The 12,071-nt window shown below is 36.2% G+C and overlaps 1 protein-coding gene across 1 annotated transcript in view; it reads left to right on the plus strand.

The window, feature by feature from the left end:
- Positions 1–11,082, plus strand: part of TARBP1 (TAR (HIV-1) RNA binding protein 1) — a 31,247-nt gene extending 20,165 nt beyond the window's left edge. The window contains exons 18-30 of the mRNA XM_005423201.3: positions 110–309; positions 456–527; positions 1,686–1,806; positions 2,634–2,744; positions 3,313–3,462; positions 4,585–4,671; positions 5,233–5,429; positions 5,937–6,018; positions 7,395–7,566; positions 7,815–8,006; positions 8,897–9,021; positions 9,357–9,493; positions 10,702–11,082. Of these exons, the coding sequence (XP_005423258.1) occupies positions 110–309; positions 456–527; positions 1,686–1,806; positions 2,634–2,744; positions 3,313–3,462; positions 4,585–4,671; positions 5,233–5,429; positions 5,937–6,018; positions 7,395–7,566; positions 7,815–8,006; positions 8,897–9,021; positions 9,357–9,493; positions 10,702–10,867 (1,812 nt within the window). The 3' untranslated portion in view covers positions 10,868–11,082. The remainder of the gene's footprint in view (positions 1–109; positions 310–455; positions 528–1,685; positions 1,807–2,633; positions 2,745–3,312; positions 3,463–4,584; positions 4,672–5,232; positions 5,430–5,936; positions 6,019–7,394; positions 7,567–7,814; positions 8,007–8,896; positions 9,022–9,356; positions 9,494–10,701) is intronic.
- Positions 11,083–12,071: the final 989 nt, after the last annotated feature.

Consider the following 12,071-nt stretch of genomic DNA (forward strand, 5'->3'; position numbering starts at 1 on the left):
GATGCAAAAGACCATGAGACCTATTAAAATAGATATCACTGCAATTTTATTCTAATAGATCTGGCGCTTCTGAAAACTAGATTTTGAATCTTTTATTTCTTATTTTCAGATAATTTTCAAGCTCATAGATCTGTCCACTACAAAGACTGGAGTCTTCAATGTAGTCCTTAGTCATTGTTGTCAGTCTTGGATATTTCCCACTCTTGATGAGAGAAGTGCCTTGACAAATGCTTTCTTAAATGCTGGAAATTATAGTGAACTTATCACTGAGGCTTGTGTCTTTGGAACTGTATTTAGGAAAGATCAAAGGTATATTAAAAAATATTTGTGGATTTTTTAAAATTTTGTGTGGGTTTTTTTTCTTTTAAACTTGGAGATGACTATTGAAAAACTGAAAACAGATTTTGTATGTTACTCTGCTAATTTTGTTGCTTTGTCATCTTTCATCTCTGAAGACACATTCAGGATGTGCATGCCTTCATAGAAAATCTTGGAGAAAAATGTGCAGCAAATGTTGTTACAGAAAGGTAATGCTTTTGAGGATACATCTTACAGTATTTGGTGTGAATTGTGTCTTTGTCCTGGTTGATGCTGAGAGGAAAGATGCTGATTTTGAAGTTGGCTGCTTATCATAACATCATAGGATAGCATAGGTTGGAAGGGACCCACAAGGAATATATTCATAACCTTTTAAAAGACTGGTAAAATGGTTGTACATCACATTATATTCATAATTCAAATACAAACTGTAGAAAAATGGATTTTCAGGAAAATATATTTCACTTGTTAATCTGACTGTGGCTGAAATAACTACTTCCTCATTGTCTCACCTCAATAAAGTAATGCTTTATAGGGTGCTGAGCTAATACATACCTTGTCATTGTAAGAAAGACAGTTAAAAAACTCAGGTTTTAATGCAGCCAGATTTTGAGCCACCTTTTTGCCATTGGTTGCAAGCCCTTTTCTACTGTGTACTGCCCAAAGGCTCTGCTTCCAGCCTTTGAAGTGGGGATCTTTGCTACTGGATTGTTGATTTTTATTTTTTTTTAATAGTTTCATTCCCATTTTTTTCAGTGGAAGAAAGTCAGAGAAAAAGTTCTGTCACCTTGTTTTCAGAAATGTTAGTAGTTTATAAAACCTGAACTTCAGAAAAAAGGTCTACTGCAAAAGTTCACTACTCCTGTATTTTCTCCAAGAGCTTTTTGGTACTCATATATTTTCTTGTGGTGCTCTGCAGTTGTCACAGCCTATAATGTCATTAATTTTACTCTTGCCATGAATTATTCTGGATGTCTGTACTTAACTAATAGGAAGTGTTGTTTGGGATTAGATATTTGACCAAACCATAAGCATAAATTAGTTGTTAAAAGATTACAGTTTACAGGCACAAAATTTTAAAAACTTCCTGATGCAGCTTTTTCCATAGAAAAGTTTTTTAAACACCTAGATGTTACTAAAGAACTCTAGATAGACTCAGGGTCAGGTTTTGAACTCACTAATTTTTTTCATCACCAATGACGAACAGATTTTAAAATTCCGGTTCTGGGTATTTGCATGTTGTCTCACTGTAGACAACTTGATGGCTGTTTGTTCCAGATAATGTGTGGTGCTTTTTTATAATTTAGGAATTATCTTTATGTCTAAACAAGTAGAGTTTGATTTTTATTTTTATTAATATTTTACAGTATGAATCGAGATGATCACTTTGTTCGCATTTGTGCTGTTAAATTTCTGTGCTTGTTGGATGGATCAAATATCTTGCATAAGACATTTATGGAAGACATTTTCATCAAACTACTTGATAAGGTAAAATTAATTTCTCTTGGTATATAAATGCACTGTTAGTACAACTAGTAAAATGCAAAATATTTACAGTTGTCAGGATGCATGTATGGTTGTTTGTGTAGCCTCTCTAGATTTGCCAAGCAATGTGCTTCTCTTCGTTATGAGACAGAAGTTAATTCAACCAGAATAGTAAAAATTGCCTTTTGCATTTATTTCTCTCCTTTTAGTGTATATTTTGGCTTCCTGGAACATAATTCAAATTGTAATCATTGTTCCATTAAGAATCTTCCCTTAGGCTGCATTCTGAAGCACTGCATTTCACTTTAACTATTGCAGACTGCCTCTTAAATTGAGAGAGCTACTGTCTCCACAGAATACCTTTATAGATAGAAATAATGGAGAAGGTAGGGGTCCAATTTTTGTTTATATCATAGCTACTTATGCATTGACAGGAGTCTAAAGTCAGTGGTAAATTACTGCAGCTGCTATTAGAACATCACCCATACGTTCTGGTACTGTTGAATCCTGCTTTTGTCTGAAGAAGTAGGAATTGGTGAGCCCCTCATTCCTCTCAATTAAGTACTGCTGAGAAATGATTAATATTTGTGTTGTGAGATTTACCAAGTGGGGAAAAGTGAGCTTTAGTAGATATTTGCTTACTTTATTGTTTAATTATAAGCTTCAGAATTTAATTCTTAATAAATTAAGTAAATATATTTTCCTAAGCTTATGTTCAGTGCTGATCCTAGCTGTGTAGTAGATGCTGCTTTCTTAGTACAGAAAAGTGTATTTACATGTATTCAAATTTAAAGGAAGAATAGGCTATAAACCTTTTAATTTTCTTTCAGGATGAGCTGGTATCCAGGTCTAGAACACGCTATTATGCCAACTCTTTGCAGCATAGAATTAAAAACCGGGTCTGGCAGACACTCCTAGTTCTTCTCCCAAAGCTTAACCAGGTATTGGTCTTTACAATTAATTTTTAAATAAATAAATAAGTACCTACTTTCAAGACCTAATTTAGTGTCATGCAAGCTGCATATGTTAAATTACAGTAGGCTATAAAAGGCATGTAACCTGTGCCTGATGTGGAAGTTCTATGTTGTAGAAATTTTGTGTCGTTTAATTCTTTGCCTGAAGTCATGGATTTATCATGCATTTCTAGAGGATACTGCAAACTGATTCTTAAATTTGTGAATTTTAGGAGGCCAGATTGTTCCTGTTAAAAGCTAAGTAAAAGTTTGTGCTTACTATCTGATTGAAAGCTTTTCATTTAGTAAAAACGTTGCTAGTTTATGAATAGTCAAGAAATTGACAAGTGTTACTTTCATCAAATGCTGCTTCATTAAAAAATATTTGAGAAGTATAATAAAGAAATTAGATGGTTTTAAAATGTTTTCATTTGCATAGCGAAAAATATATGCAATACTATGATAAAGGTGAGAATGTTGTTTTATTTAATTTTTTTTTCTTCATGGATATAACTCTAATAATATACTAAAGGATTGCCTGATTTTGTTTTCTCAGAATTTTTTGTGTGGAACTCTTGACAGAGTTTTTCAGGCTGGATTCAGTAATAATCAGGCATCTGTGAAATACTTCATAGAATGGATTGTTATCTTGACTCTACATAAATATCCCCAATTCCTTGATAAATTCTGGGATTGCTTTTGCTATGTAAGTAAGACCTTTGGCATTCATTTGGAGAGTAATTTGAACAAAGAGGGTACAGTTTGCTACCCCATTCCTTATTTTCTGTGTGTTCCAGTCTTCCTTTAAAAGCAGAGGGCTGCTGAGCAGTTTAGCTTGTGAGTCTGAGCAATAATCTGAGACACCTAAAATTGGCCCAAGAAAAGTCAATTCTTCCTGTTGAGAGATTGCCTTTTATGATGTTTTATTTTGGGCAGAGTGGAGCTGGCATAGTGAGTCAAGAGTAGTCCAATATAAGAGCCATCAGGACCACATGGATGCCCTAGATCCTGGGTCTGGAGGTCTAAGTTACTTGTGGTTTCCACAGCCCACCTTTGTCTTTTTTGTCCCATATTCCTTGTCAGTGAGAACATGACTTGGATAATACATATTCAGTTTGCAACTTTTAATATGGAGTTTCCTCACAGTGGAGTTCTGTAATGAGATTTTAGAACTGATGCAGGGTTTGAGTGATGATACCCAAAAGTTGTGATTGACTGAGGAGAGCTCGGGCTGTTGGAATTGTTGTCCTTTTAGCAGATGATAATTTGTTGGATCAAAGTGATTTCATGCTGATAACAAATGTACTATCACAGTGGGCCCTTCAAACCATCAGAGCAAGAAGAAAACACGTAGATTTATGAGAAAGGAATACAGATTGCATTTTCAGAGGCTCTCCTGGTGTTGAGGAATAGATTTAGTGCAGGTGGCTCAGTGTGCAACTGCAGCGTGAGCTGCAGATTGAGCTCTGGGTAGCAGGAGCCCCAGGCAAGAGGCTGTGGAATGGTGCTGACCTTTTGCATTCCTGGGGGAATACAGTGAACTTGGGTTGAATTTTAGCTCACTTACACAACTATATATTTCATTCTGATTGATGTGTTAGGAAAAAGCAAATAACATGTTAGGAAGAGTTAAATCCTAATAATATCGACCTTGTATTTTCAGAAATTTGGCTGTGGAAACAAGTAGATTTTTAATGGTGTCATTATTATTTCATGTGCAGAACATGGTGTGAAAATGCATAAAGTATAAAACATTTTATATATACATATCTCTTGTTACATTCTTTTTTACTTACTGCATAGTTTTACTACTACTTTTTTACTTTAGGATGAAGAAAAGCTTAAAAAAAGCATCTGCACATTTTTATCAGTGTTGGCCCACTTTGACATCATTCTTCAAAATACCTCAGAGAAGGTACATTTCTCTAAGAATGTTCATTCTTTATTCACTTCCAGTGCTTATACAGAGTTCTGAATTGAAAATAGACTGCCAAAATGTTTAAGTATCTCTAATACCTACTTCCTACTAAGGTATCCTTTGTTATGCAAAACACCAACTCTTCCTGTCACCTCTGTAAAATATTGGACTTTGGAAAATTAGCTAACTTAGCAGGTGTTCTGGATACATAGAGCCTGATTACCTGTGAAATTTTCTAGAATAGCTACCCCAGTTTTACATAAACATGTGGATGCACCTGGGTTTGTTGTTCTTGCTGCTCTTTTAATCAGAAGTAAGTCGAGGTTTCCTTGTAGGCAGAATAATGATTTTTAGAGCAAATGAATACCTTTTCAAAGAACAAGTGAAGCTGTAGGTTTTGTCCTGATGAGATGGAAAGAAGGAAATAAATATCATTTTAAAGCTTTGTGATTTCCAAAAGGGTATCTTTTGAGGAACTTTTCCTTGGGCCACTCATAACTTCTGAATTGCACATTAAAACTTAACATGAAAGAAGCTTCTTTGTCTTTGTTTCTTTAGAAGCCAGCTTTGAAGAAAGCCCTCATAGTTGTTCTGCAGTGGTGTTTCAGCCATAATTTCAGCGTTCGACTTTATGCATTAATTGCCCTTAAAAAAATCTGGGGTATGTGCAGAATGCTGCATGTGGAAGAATTTGAAGCTCTGACACCAGTTATTGAATCTAGCCTTCAACAAGTGGAAAACATGCATGGCACAGGGTTTGTAACATTCTTTACAGCTTCACATTGTTCTTCTGAGCCATTTGCAGCAAGTTACATTTTCTAAAATGGCACTTGATATTTTTTATGGGGGTTTTTATCTCTACTTAAAAAGAAGTTGGTATGGGGAGACACGATACAGAAAAAAGCAGCAAAGGGAAGAGTCTTGACTTAGTTGGGTTTTTTTTAACAGCTAAAATCTGACACTGAGCCATAGGCTAGTATCCAATTTCCATGGGATACTTCTTGCCAAACTCACTCCTTTTGACAATAGAATTTGGAGACGTGTCGTTCTTTTGGGCCTTTCTTGAAACATAAGTAAAGCTTATTTTCTGAATACTGTAATTTTTTAAAAATCGGCCCTTACTTAATTGTTGAAGTATTTTCTTTCCTGTACAAGATACAGTAAATAAATTAGGTTGCCTTATGCCAATCTTACAATTGAATTTTTAAATTTAATTTACCTTGCTTTTTAAATGTATCTTACATTACTTTCTGCACTTGCAGGAATGACAGAAGGAACTGGCAGCGAATCCAAGATCACTTCTTCTTTGCAACATTTCATCCAGTTGAGGATTATAGTCTAGAGGCAAGACCATGCTATTTGTCTAGTTTTGCAATTGTATTTTTATCTTTTTTGGTATCTTCTAATGTGGGATGAAATTATCAACTATTATTCATTTAAACCCCCAAAAAATTACTTCACCCAGATTGTGATGGGCTTTAGACTGAGATTGCATCTTAGTTTTTCTACTTCATACTGTGTTAAAAACCCAGGTCAGGTAGGAAGAGGTATGTGTGATGAATGTGCCTGTCTGTGGGAATTAATCAGGTTCCATATTTGTGACTGGAAATGTTCAGTCTAGTAACTGAAGAGCATCTACTTAGTTGAGGTAGCTTATTAGGATTTTTAAGGCATCTGTTCCCAGAAGTTACTTGAGGTTGCTTAGCTGGATTGTTTGATGCGAATGGGATAGAGATATATTACTTCCAGAGCACCTTTTTCAGCCACCTTTTTTGATATAGCTCAGATAACTAACAGCTGAATAAACATTTTCATCATTGAAAATGGAAGGAAGGCAAAAATAAGGGTGCAGATAAATAGAAGAGACAGAAGGAACTAGGGTCAAAATACAGGATATTCGTGGATACGAATGGGGTATATGTTTTTGCAGAAACAGTGCCATCTTTGACAGAAGAGATTTTTTCTTCTTTTAGCTGCTGTTCTGTGAAATACTTTTGTGAACACAAATATGCTAAACAATGGAAAGTAAAACTCCTGAACAAGAGGGGAAAAAACCCAACAAAGCAAGACTAATATTTGTGAAGCATTTAAATGTATTCAGGGTGCATCTTTACCTTTGTCTTGAAGGGGTGCATTGGGATAAACAAAGTCTCACTTTTAAACTCTTTGACTTACTCAGTCTTTCCCTTGGGATGTGTGTTTTTTCCTCTGTGATAAATCATGGTTAGCTAGATGTATTGGTTGTGCTGAGATGGATTTTACCACTAAGTCTTAATGCTTTCAACTGTTTTTCTTTTGTCATTAAATAAATCCTTTACTAGAAAGTTCTAAGAGTATTTGACAACTCTTCAGTGATACATATGCAAGATTTTCTCTAGACCCTTGTGCTGAGAAGCATAGTGTTAATTCTTTGGTATTCTAGAATTTCAGTTACAGTAATCAGTGCAGATCCGCAGGAAAAGTTTAATTAGACAATAAGTCTAGATTTATGGAACTTTTGGATAGCACTATAAGTAAAGTTATGAATATTGAGAGATATACTGGTAAGCTGTATTAAGTGAAGTTATGAATATTGAGAGATATACTGGTAATCTGTATTAAGTAGCAAGAAAAAACAAGTATTAAAAGCACAGGAGGCTAGATAGTAGACATGTTCCATTAATTATCTATTTTTGTTTGCTTTAGTGACTCCCTGCTGATAACACTATGTTCCATTGCAGACAATATTTTACATTCTTCCCCGTCTTTCGGAACTGGCTGAGGATGAATGGATCTCCCTCTCTAGATTTGACAGATTCACTGACATTCCTTTGCCAGCAGCGTTTCAGTGGTGCCATTCCCGAACGGAGCTTCGTGAGCTGAAACCAAGTGACTGGGCTCAGCAAGACATGGGTAAAATAGAGCCAGTCTCTAGTAATTGTAATTATTTGTATGGGGTAGATGTGTACATCTGTATTCAGTCTGACCTCTGGTTTTCAGCTGATGTAAACTTGCATTTATGTGAGCAGAACATGACCCATAAAATAATAGTAGATCATGAATGTTATCTCCAGTATTACCATTTGGATTATCTTCTTTATTGAAGCACTAGTTTCACTCCCACTTGCATATCCATATGAACATACAGTTTGTTGTTACAGGTTCACATTTGGCTGAAGCAGACAGCCAGACAGAGTGGACTGATGTTCAGAAGAAGATTATACCCTGGAAGAACAGTACTCCTAGTTTAGACTTGGAAATGACATTTCAGGATCGTGCTGCTAAACTTGGCAAATCAAACAGCAGATTGATTGTGGTGGCTTCACTTATTGATAAACCTACCAATTTAGGAGGTAAGGTTCATTGCACATAGTCAAACTTTTATTTTAGACCTTGGAGCACACTTAGAGAATAGAAGTTAATTTCATTTTATGTTGGTAATTAGAAAATTATTTAAGTACTGCTCAGAAGAATAGATCATTATCCTAAAAGAAACTGGTAGCCGAAGAAAGGGGTCTTCTACAGTTATATTTTAAGGAAAAAAGAAGTACTTAAACATAGCATGCATTAACTAAGTAGAATTTTGCTGTAAATCATGCTCAGTTTCTTGCTAATTCTGTATTTGCTACAGTTGAGTTTTTCAACTGTGTATGCAGTTAAAGGAAATTATTTGCTTTTGCATTTTTTTCTGTAACAATTAAACTAAATCTTGTAAACCTACAAGATTCTCATGTCTGTTGGACAGCAAGGGTCCCATTTCCCCATTAAGACTGCCTTCACGATGTGTCAGCTGTGACATAATAAATCCTGCAAATACTTTATTGCCATTTGTGTTTGATGTTAGCAGTTTCAGTAACTGCAGTGAGTAATGAAAAGCCTACAGGCTAGTGCTGTCTGCACCGTAATGCTGTTATGTGTCATCCTCTGTCATTTAACAGGTGTGTGGATGTGTCAAACCATCCATCCTTGCTAAGGCTTGGACACTTAACTCCTTACTTTGTATAATTAGTATTGTAAGAGCATGTTGTCAAGACACAGTACTTTTCTAATTTTTATCTTTCTGCTAAATTACACAGCACTTTTTTCCTGTAATTTATATGGAACAAGGTGTGGCTTGGAAGACCTGAAACTAATGAAAAATAGATAACTAAAGTAGCCATTTCTCTTTTGCATTCTTTGTCATTTTCATTGACATTGGTGTTTATTTTCTACACAAAAATCACTTTATTTCTTGTTTTTGTAGGTTTATGTCGTACAAGTGAAATATTTGGTGCATCTGCACTAGTTGTTGGCAGTCTTCATTATATACAGGATAAGCAGTTTCAGCATCTGAGTGTTTCTGCAGAGCAATGGCTCCCCCTTGTTGAGGTGAATGGAAATGTTTTAATAGCTAAAAAATGTGCTTTTTTTGCATAAATTGCATAAAAAATGCAATTTCTTATTGCTGTGATAAGCTGATTATGTGAGCTGTAATTGTTACATCTTTCTTCATGGTATTGGTGGGGGTATTTTGTGCCATTAACTTTTTGTGCTACTGCTGAAGAGCTTTTGAAATGTTAAGCTCTTTATATGGACGGAGTCTTTGGGGATGAAAGTCATTTATCTTAAAAAGTGTCCAAGTAATTTTTTTAACAATAATTTCAGAAGTTTACAAAAGGTGATATTTATATATTTTTGTATTTCTCTCTACTTTTAATGCACAGGTGAAACCATCTCAGCTTGTTGATTATTTACAGCAGAAAAAAACAGAAGGCTACACCATTATTGGTGTGGAGCAAACAGCCAAAAGTTTTGATCTTACAGAATATTGCTTCCCAGAGAAATCACTATTACTGCTGGGGTAAGAGCACACACTGTTTTGTAAACCCACCTCTTGCAGTCCATCCCTTTCTCTAGTCAGAATTTGGTCACATGAAAACCAAGTGACACCAGTAAAGAGGATTTTGGAATGGGAAATGATCATGGAAAGAGCAGTCCTTGGCTTTGTGTGCTAAAGACCACCAAGCATTGCTATCTATTCAATGACCCTTCTCATATTTAATAACCTTTGCATACACTGGAACACCTTTTAATAAGGGGTGAAGGTAGCAACAGCATGGGTTGTATTTTTCTGGGAGTGCTAAAGACACCATCTGTTCAGTTTAGTTGTGTGGGGCCCTGTCTGTGCTGAGCTGTGGGCTGTGGTGAGCTCAGCGAGGAGGAGGCTGCGTTTGCCCTGCTGAGCTTGGTGAGGAGGGCTGGAGCAGACTGAGTGTGCATGGCTGGGAGGTGATTTAAAAGTTCAGGATAAGGCACAAGATGAAGTAGCAGGTTTCTGCAGTACAAGCAGAGCATGGGACAGCTTCAGAGAAAAGCAGTTATCAGTTTCTGTAAGCAGACAAGCCTCAGATGTGATGCAAAGGGAGAGACACTACTTAAAGAAATCTGCAGTAAAGCACATAGCAGTGAGAAAGCTCCTGGCATTGCAGGGCTACTGAGTGAGACCAGGAAGAAGGGCCTGGCTATCCTCTTAGGACAAAGATTTTTTCCAACTTTTTTTACATGTAGCTTGACTTCAGAATGGAGCGCTCATAATCACTTTGTTCTCTTCTAATTAAAAACAATAGTTTTAATTACCAGTAAACTTCAGTATCCTCTGGTGTGCTCAGTTCTCACATTCCTCCGTGCCAAGACCTGAATATAAAGTGGGCAGTTGAGCTTTCCTGCTGTGCCAGCAGCTTCATACCATGGTGACTTCACTATATAAGAAGTTTAAAAGCAAAAGCAGAGAGCCTTTATGCTGGGTGCTCAGCTATTGCTGGACCAGTGAACTGACAATTGAGTCTTCCACTAGATTTTTTTATATCAAAACTTAAGTCAGCTCTCTCCATGTTTTCTTTGTAATGTATTACTGTTTTTAAACAATTAATTTCTTGTCATCAGTTATCCTGTGGGCAGATGTGACATTTGTCAAGAGGCGTTTGGATGCTGTTTTGACATTTCTATTTTTTTCTTCCTGCAACACACATGCACTCTCTCAGATGCAAGTCACTGTTTCTTCTTTCCTAGAAACGAACATGAAGGAATCCCAGCCAACCTGATTCACCACCTGGATGTCTGTGTGGAAATTCCTCAGCAGGGCATCATCCGGTCACTCAATGTCCATGTGAGCGGGGCTCTGCTGATCTGGGAGTACACAAGACAACAAGTGATCAAGCAAAAACAGCAGCAATGACTGCCCAGAGTCTGGTGCCTTATTGTACAGCTGGACGGCTTCCTACGGTGCTACCACGTGACGTTCTGGATAGATGAGACACAAACTCAGGGTGAACGAGGATTCTTAACTTTGCATGTTCTGTTCTCTCTAGTGTTCAGAGTGACTTTTAAATGCCTTAATACTTTATCTCCTTAAATTGTTGCATTGGAAATAAATGCTATTTATATTGCAAATGGTGTGTGTGTTTTTTCTGCTGAATGTCAGCACAGTACTGTGAACAATCTCGAATTCAAAACACAGGATTTTTACTGCAGGAACTTCAGTTGTGGTGACTGTGCTTGAAATTGAAGTTGTGCCTTTAACCATAGTATTAAATGATTCCAGCACCTAGGTACACTAGGTTATGTGATTTTTGGAAGGTAACTCCACTTACATAATAACATTCAATGCTGCTCCTTACTTAAATGCCTTCTACAGTCACATTTATTAATCCTGCTGTAAACAGTCTGTACCTTTAAATAAAGGTGCATCACTAAGATAATTCAATTCTATAAAAGGCCATAATGTGAGAAGTGTCATAAATAACTGGACATACTTCTAGTAGAGATACTGACTGAAAACCCATCACCAGTGTAAAAATTCCTATTGCTTAAAAAAAAGAGCATCCTCCAAACAGTGAATTACATATCATATGTACAGGATGCTTTAGGTCTTCTAATGACCACTGTTGTATAAGTTAATGTCTGACTTAAACTGTATTTTAAAACACTTTGAAATACTTGGTAAATGAGAAATACAAATTTTATTATACAATCCACTGCTTTCGACAAAAAAGGCAAGTTGGAATGGACTTTTTTAATTTAGGAAAAGGGTGGTTCATTTATGGAAAAACAATTTCATTTTCTCTTTAGAATATGTACATAGCAGTATTAAATAATCATTTATTCCTGTGAAACAATTTTACTAATTATACATTCAAACCCTTAAAGCTGTGAACAGCCCTGCACCATATTTCTTTGACTTAAACTCATCAAAAATCTGTCCATGACCCCTTTTTTAGCAGACATGTGAGACCTGGCAACAAGAAGAGCAGTCTGCATTTCAGGGAGACTGCTACATTACCAGTTCTTGCACTCAAGCAGCTTCTGTTGCTTTCTCTGGCTTCTTCCTCCTATAGTTAGTCTGACTTGATTTGAGAGCAGAGTTCCTAAGACTTTCCAGC

The sequence above is a fragment of the Geospiza fortis genome, unplaced genomic scaffold (assembly GCF_000277835.1).
Source record: "Geospiza fortis unplaced genomic scaffold, GeoFor_1.0 scaffold381, whole genome shotgun sequence".
NCBI classification, from domain to species: Eukaryota; Metazoa; Chordata; class Aves; order Passeriformes; family Thraupidae; genus Geospiza; species Geospiza fortis.